At 40.4% G+C, this 8,313-nt stretch overlaps 1 protein-coding gene across 1 annotated transcript in view; it reads right to left on the bottom strand.

Annotated features, from left to right (window-relative positions):
• Window positions 1-8,313, bottom strand: part of LOC107090429 (synaptic vesicle glycoprotein 2B-like) — a 51,340-nt gene that overhangs the window by 34,012 nt on the left and 9,015 nt on the right. The window contains exons 2-3 of the mRNA XM_015383800.1: window positions 2,283-2,781; window positions 449-675 (exon numbers count right to left, since the gene is read on the bottom strand). Coding sequence (XP_015239286.1) covers window positions 449-675; window positions 2,283-2,518 — 463 coding nt within the window. The 5' untranslated portion in view covers window positions 2,519-2,781. The remainder of the gene's footprint in view (window positions 1-448; window positions 676-2,282; window positions 2,782-8,313) is intronic.

The raw sequence follows: 8,313 nt of genomic DNA, 5'->3' as shown, positions 1-8,313 counted from the left end.
GATGATGTTATAAGTCTATACACATGTATGATATACATGTCATATGAGGGATGCTGCATGCCACATGAGTGCTGGAGATAGGAGATAGCAGGTACAGAAGTGGAGGAATTCTTCTTCTGTTTTTTTATTTGTTGTTTAATTTTCTGCTGTAAGTTATTTGTTTATATGCCTTAAAGGTAATAGCTACTCGCACTGACCTGCCCTGGACCCAAGGCAGGGCAAGATCTAATGGGCAGTTTCCAGTTACCTAAAATCCATATTTTTAAACTGTGGTTGGAGAACAGATTATACCCAACTGTATATTGAAAAAATGCAAACTCCAAACAGAGAAGCATTGCTGGGGTTTGAACCCGGGACCCTTTTTTTTGCTGCAACGAAACAAAGCTAACTACAACTCCAGTGTGACACAGAGGAAATATTCAGCTGGATTTATAATCTCAGCTCTTACCCAGCATTCCTTTCTCTGCATTGGACAGACAGAGATCCTTTTCTGCCGATGGCAGAGCGAAGGCAACCACGTAGCATTCGACTCCGTCAGCCATCAGCGCCAAACCCAGCACAATGAAGAGCGTCCACTGGAACCTCCCATGGCCACAGTCCTCCATGATGTCTTCATACTGCTCTGACAACTCCTCAAGTTCAGAAGCGGCACTACCGCCTTCTCTGGACTTTGCTCTGAAACATAGAAAAGAGACACAACATTTGAACCTGATAGAATCCAATTTAAAATCCTTGTTCTTACTTTTAAAGCCCTGCATGGTCAAGTTCCTCCCTACATCTCTGGGCTGATAGAGCTCTATACTCCGTCCCATAGTCTGAGGTCAACGGGCCAAACATTGTTCCACAATCCAGAGGGGATCGTTAATTTCAGGCAGTGGCTCAGAGGCTGTGGAATGCTTTGCCTCCTTCTTTACGCTGTATGAATTGTGTTGATTCTTTTAAAAAGCAACTGAAGACGATGCTATTTAAGCAGGTGTTTTTATTAGACATGTGGTTTTGATGGCTTTGTTTGTATGTTTCCATCTGTTTTTAAAATGTTGCTATACATTGTATTCTACATTGTTTTGTTGTATTACATTTTTGCTGTGAAGCACTTTGTGATTTTTATCTGCGAAAAGTACAATACAAATAGATTTCACTTTTACTTACTTTACTTAGTTATGCCTGGCTAATGAGGGGTGCAGTAATGTTGCCATAGAAGTAAAGTAGTAAAATAAGTAGTAAAAATAAGCAAAAAATTGAGACGATGGAGTTTACGGTGAATATTAGGAATAGGCTGGGAAAGAAAGGAAATTAGGATTATTAGAGATGGGTTTTATTTAAAATAATACTAAGTTAAAAAGTCGAAGTCGGTAAATCCAGAGCTACATTGTACAGTTGGTGGCAGCATGCACCTTTAAGCTGTTTGGAATCAACAAATAAAGAAAAAAAGAAGAAGAAGAGAAGGGGAAGAGCAAAAAGAATCCAGCAGGATTGGAAAAAAAATGGCCCTGGAGGGGATGATGAAGCAGTCAAAAATATTTTGCTCTATCAACCGGAAGCAGTTTTTCTGGAGGTGGGGGGGTTGTTTTGCTTTTTTATTTTCAACCGGAATATATCCAACGTTTTACTTGCAAAGTATTTTTAGTCTCTGAGAGGTTTGTTTTTTCTTCTGCTGCACAGTTTAAAGTTTAATGCAACGCTGTTTAACTTTCAGCCACTAGGGGAGCTAGATCTGTACGTTTTAGCTCCCCTGATGGCCACTGGCGGCACTACATTGTAGCTAAAAGAATCAGCAAATTGAGACTTCACAGAGTTCCTGGTAATGATGAGGACGCACTCAACTGTCTAGATTAAACAATACATCAGAGAACAAGAAATATGAACTCAGGCTGCCATAAGGTGGCGCTCCTCATCAAAATGCAGTGCTATACTTCTGTTGTGATTTTCTAGGGATGAATGGCCACAACGAGCAGAGCCAGGTTTGGAGAAAACCAAACAGCCTACTAACAAAAACACCGGTAACAGTGCCAGCGATACACTAGAAGACAACTGATGTTTTGAGCTTGTTTTAAGTCACGTCTTGAGCGGAGCAGGAACCCCTATAGGTACTAAAGTATCCTAGAGAGACATGTAAGGATGTCCTGGCAACAGAGGAGAACAACAATCTAAAAGACAGCACCCAGCCTGTGTAGAGAGGAAACTAAGGTGTTCCAGTGGCCCAGTCAAAGCCCGGACCCCATCTTAATTGAAATCCTGAAAAGTTTTGGTGTGCAGAAGGTTTAAACAGTGCAGTGCCTCACCGTGCAGCTCTCTGCGCAGCTTTGACCTCGTCAGGATGTGGGATCCCCTGGTACTCTCCTTCATACATCTGGTCTTCCTCATCGTGTCCTTCAGTCACGTCGCTTGCTGCGTCCTCCTCTTGAGGAGGATAATCTGCCTGGTATCCGTATCCATCATGACCGCCGCCTTCCCCGTAAGTCCCATAACTGTCCCCGCCTCCCTGGTGATATGTGTTGTTCTGGTAATGGTCTGCCATCGTAGCTGGGTTGTTATCTAAAGATGAAGTATCCAAAAGGCCTCCTCCAGATTGTTTGTAGTCTCCTCAATCAGGTAACAGAAGGGAATCTCTCGCATTTGGTTTTTGGTGACTAAAATCTAAATTCTGTAGAGAGAATTTATCATTTGTTTCGACAACTTGTTGTGCCTCCCATTCATTTCCCACAGAGGGTGAAGTCAAAGTCTCTGCAATGAGATATTGTTGGTTGGAAGCCAAGAAACCCGTGGGGTTGAAGTTTGACTCTGAAATTAAAAAAAATATATCGATTAGGTCATCGTGATTTCACAGTGTGGTGGGAAATAATCTCATCTATTCCGATTTTCTTCCATTTTATAAACTTAATTTTTTTTTTTTTTAACAATGTCCTTTCTGGCCGTTTGGCAATAAGTATAATTGTCTTGATGCCAAAAAAAGGCCCAACAGATTTTGCTTTCACAAGTGGAGCAGTACAGCTATCGCCATTGATTTATGCTTATGAATAGAATTATTAAGATTATGCAGGGAGTATTACAGATTATATGGACACTGCAATGTAAATAGAACAGGAAAGAAAAACAGGAAAAAGGAGAAAAGATGAAAGAAAGAAGAGATGAAAGAGAGACAATGATAGAACGTCTTCAGTCTGCTTCATCACCTGCAAAGAGATGTAAGAAGAACAGCACAACCAACGGATATAGTATAAGAGATACACTAAAGTAGCACCTTGATACTATCGCTGAAGTATAAGTAGTATTATTTAATCTGACGTGTATACTGTGGTAGCTGAAGATAAGAATATTGGCTTTCTGTATGGAAGCGAATCTCTAAGTACCTGGAACCAAGTTTTGTTTTTATAACAGCATCAAAGTATTCGTCAGGCAACACCTGCTAGACCAGCCCAAGCCTGAGGCTTATTATACTAATGCCTGATAAGCTGTTTTTTTAGTATGGGATATTTTGGAAATGGAGCCAGACTCCTTTAATTCAAGGTTATTTTAGCATTAACTGTCTGAAATGTGTGTGGATTAAGGTCTCCCTCACAGCTTAAAGAGTGCAACACTTTGTCTGATGACTGAAAAAGACAGAAAACTGGCAAAAACTTGCATCTGTTCTTCCTGGCAGAGATTAATAAAAGCTGCTTGATTGAAGCTTAAGACCCTTTTTTTTTAATAGCAACAAGAGTATCAATCAGGAAAACACAGTAACAACCAGGGATCAACCTGAGAAAATGTGCCTAATGTTCCCATGGTAGAGGATTAGTTATGCTATGGGCCACTTTTTCTTCTGAAGGCTCTTGTCATGCTACATTGTATATCAAGCTTTTTTAAAACACCAAGATTGATTACAAAAACTGTGGCTTTTTTTTATCACAAAGTGATGGGAGGCTTTAAAGGCCGCTGGATGAAAAGCAGGATACAACCTGGAGCCTCCCAGCCTCCATTCAGGCACTTATAAGTGAAACATTAAACTTGTTGCATTTCTTTTAAGTCTGCTCCTAAAGATATAGTGAAGGATGTTCTTTATCCAGATGGATCATCAAAATAAGTGGTCCTAATCATGGACAGTCGTGAATGTTCTCCATGTTTGGGTCATGGACGTCATTTGGAGGGGGCGATTTTCCCCGGCACTTTTTACTGTCCAAAAATAATGTTACGCTACAGTACACAGATAAGCGTCTTGGTCACTAGGACCAAGTGGTAAGCCCACTTCCCTGAGTTTAAACCTTCCACAAGCTCCTGCTTGGCCCACCATCTTTTCTTGTGTGATCGTCACCGCTGTCACTCCTGAGGAGCTCACTTTACAAACATCTGATGTGCCACTGCAGCAGAGTTTTGTGATTGGATGCTGAAGTTACTTCTTGCATCTTGCATCCATGCTCCTAATTGTCAATCATTCTGGTGATATGTTTATGTAAGGGCATCCTATGTGCTCGTCCCCGTTATAACTTGCCAGTGGTGAGTCTGAAAGAGTGGAAAAATTGCAAATCTTCTGGAAAGTAAGCTTGAATGAGCGATGCAAACAGCAACTTTTAAACAGAGCGTGCACGAGGAGAAATGGGCTTGTGCACACTCTCACACGCATTTAATAGGCGTTCCCTCTGACGGGCTTGTACAAGGTTGTGCACATGCATTTTTTTTTAAGTGGAGAGGGAAGGTCTTTTCAAAAATTCATGAAAAATCCTCCACTATACCTTTAAGTTAAAAGGTAGCGTTAGGGTTTTTTGTGGGATTTTTTAACTTATTTTTTTGTGTTAATTTGCTACAAATCCCTGAATGGACAAAATAAGAATAAAAGTCGCACAAGTTAGATGAGGTCAGATAATTTTCAATGTTGTTACGACGTTCATGTCTCTGTTAATCTTTTTAAGATAAACATAAAAACCTGAATTCTTTCCCAAACTTTCTGAAAGTCTTATAGGAGAGAATTAAAGACATCAAAGTGTTCTCTTGGTTCCAAGTTATCTGAGTAAAAATATATTAGTTTAATCTGATGGGCCGCAGGTCATTGATAGACTGGAGTAAATTCAGTGTTGTCTGACGTGAGAGTTAAGATGATAGATGATAAAGTGCAGAGCAGTTTTCCACTTTGTTGATCAGCCAAAACAGCAAACATTAGTGTTAGAAAAAGATGCCTCTGTGGTTTTTCTCTTCCCCTTGAGGCTGATGCTGATCACACAACATTAGTCCATTAGATTACCAGCAGAGTAGCATTAGCGGAGAGGGAAAAAAACTGCTGGGTTATTACTGCACTTTGTTATAAACAAACCAGCTTTGTTTATCCACCCATTGAGATTTAATGTGACCCGGCGCTGCAGAGTGGTGCCCACAACGTTTTCCTCTACACTCTGATCACAACCCTCAGGATAGAGATGTACGATATATAGACATTGATGCCAGTATCAGCCTGCGTCAGTCATTGTCCAATAACTAAAGCGGGGAGTATGTTAATAACCAATGTCTATTTCCATCTTGTGTTCCAGGAGGGGGGTGTAGGGGGTTGGACATGTGATCTGTGTTTGGTCATGTGACAGAGACAATGATGTAGCACAGCATGGCTGGGAGTTTCTGAAGTAGAGATGCAATGTCGGCAACATCATCGATTCTTCTAGTGTGGAAAAGGTAGGGTAACCTAGCACTAGAAGTAAAAGTAGCACAACTTCATCATCATCTCACCAAAATAAAGGTGGAAAGTAAAAAAAACTCAAGGAGGAGTCAAAAGGTGCTAAAATAGCTACTCAATTTCAGTAAATGTAGGATTAAAACTTTAGATTAAACATTTTAAATGATGTGATCAGACAGTCTGGGCAACTTCTACTTAATCAAAGTAAAAAGTATAATAAAAAAGCTACATATAAATAGGAGGATTATAAAAATCACAGCTTAGACAGAAGCTTCTTTTCCAAATTGTTAGGAATACAGTTTGTGTGGGTTGTTTTTGTGTTTGTCTCTCCCTCCACCACCAGGTGGTGCCCCGTCCTTGTTGGTCCTCCTGCACACCTGCGGCTGGTTGGTTCATCACTGAGGAGTATTTGAGCTGTTGACTGCCACTACCTTGACGCCAGAGTGTTTGCCAGTTTTGGGTACTCTAGCAAAGCTGAGATTAGCTGAGTCTAACCTGAGCCTTTGTTTCACTGAGTTTAATGTTGTTTTTTTGTCTTTGCCTTTCGGCAGGAAGCCTTCCTTCAAACTGGATGTTTGGCCTTTTCCCCCTGGAAGGATCGTTTGTGTTCTCACTGAGCAGGGGAAAAACCTCCACACAACCCATTCAAGTCCCTATGAAAATCCAAGTGGCGGTCTGCTCAATTGCTCCTCAGGGTCCAACCAAAACCAACCTGTCCGCCCTCCAACGAGTTCCCCTTCCTCTGGATAAACCACTTTTCCACTGTATTCAAGAACTCAATCCAATTTCCTACGGCCCCTGAACTAATCACTGTGAACTTCCCTTCTCACTTCTAGAACTCTCTGAGTTCCAGATTCCACCCCCTGTGGTTCACCTCAATAAACCTGTTAAACTTTTCCCCTGGTTCTCTGAGTAGTTTACTGCTTGTGGGTCAGATCTCTTAAAAGCATCATGACACAAATCGGTTTTGTCAGAACTTACTTATTAAACCAATTTTAACAGGTATCTCAAAGTTTGCTTTCAATCTGATCCCTTCATGTAAATGTGGATTATATAATTTGAATTATTACTAAAATTTTATTAATCTAGTTTTTTGGAAGCCGATATGGCTCAAGTGGAGATATTGATAGAAGGCCTTTTTTACTTTCTCTTAAAACAGTGCGAACCATGCGGCTGTAATGGGATGCTGGGAGGATGTTAATGTCTTTTGCTGGAAACTTTATAATTCATTAATCAAACAAGGAGAGGATGAAGTAAAGGAGGGTAATAAGGTCATAATAAATTACTAAAAGGTATAGCAAACAGTTTTGTCTGTTTAATATCTGCGGACAGCAAAATATAAATAAACAGACAAAAGAGGCGAAAGGATTTAAAGAAAGTTTATAAAAATCTCATAAACAGTGAATCTGTCACAGGTGTTTGGCAGGTAGCCAAACAGCATCCTTCATCCTGATTGCATCATCAGATTGTTTATCACTCCATGTTCTTGTTAAATGTTGACAGAACAATGGAAAATAAGGAGAAATTGATGCTCTATCATATGATCTAAGATCAAAGTCTTTTAAAAAGTGAATATTGATTCATCAGTTGAGTGTGGAGAGGAAATTACAGCTCTATATCGCCAAAACATCCTTAAAGATGTCCGCTGGAGGGGTGAGACCAAAGAAGATAGGTTTGGATGAGCAGCATGAGGAGAAAAACAAACTGGGGATATAATTTCTGTTCAGGGCTGAACGTTTTAGCTTGTTTTATCATGGAACCTGGTTTAGATTGGTTGAATATTTTCTATCTATGATAAATAGCTGATTTCATCCAGTCAATGACTTTGCAGGGTTCGTTCTTCCTGGATGAGCATATAGACCAGGTAGACATTTAATAACATTTTATTAATGACTTGGTAGCAATCCCTCACTCCGATCATCCATGCTGCATCAGTGAGAGGAAAATCTCCCTTTTAACAGATCACTAGCTATGTTTACATGACCAGGCTTGAACTGCTAATCTGTGATACCAATTTCGGCGTGCGAGGGCCGGCCCTCCTTAAATATTTTTAATTTTCTATGGAAAAAAACAGTTTTGGTGGATTATCACGAAACATTTTCTTTTGGGCAAAAGACATCTGGATATTACACTTCTTTGGAGTGTTATGGACAAAATGAGCGCATATATACCAGGATAGAATGCATTTTGTAACACTAAAAGAAAAACACAACATAAGAAGAGTGAAATCATGAGTTGTCATTTGATAACTGTCATGATCTTGGCTCAGATGACTGCCCTGATTACTCATTTCATGCACCGACCTATTTCCATCCAGTTTCTCATTACCGTTCACCTGCTCCAGCCTCTACTTAACCTGCCTTTTAACAATCATCAGTGCCAGATTATTCGACCCCTTGGTGAGAGTCTTTCAGCTTAAGTGTTTTCTGAGTGCCTGATCTTGACCCGTTCTACCTTTGGAACTCTGAGCCTGCCTGTTCCCATTCTGATCTGTTTGCCTGACCTGTCCTCTGGCTCCTGTTGGATTCTGCCTGTTTACTGAACATGAAACTGATTGCTGACACCATCCTGGATGTGGATAAAACTAGGGATGCACGATATTGGGATTTTGGCCGATATCCGATATGCCGATATTTTAAAACTCATGTAGCCGATAACCGATATCGATACCGATG

Source organism: Cyprinodon variegatus, unplaced genomic scaffold (genome assembly GCF_000732505.1).
Source record: "Cyprinodon variegatus isolate N-32 unplaced genomic scaffold, C_variegatus-1.0 Scaffold294, whole genome shotgun sequence".
Taxonomy (NCBI): Eukaryota; Metazoa; Chordata; class Actinopteri; order Cyprinodontiformes; family Cyprinodontidae; genus Cyprinodon; species Cyprinodon variegatus.
This window is presented reverse-complemented; position numbering and strand designations above follow the sequence as displayed.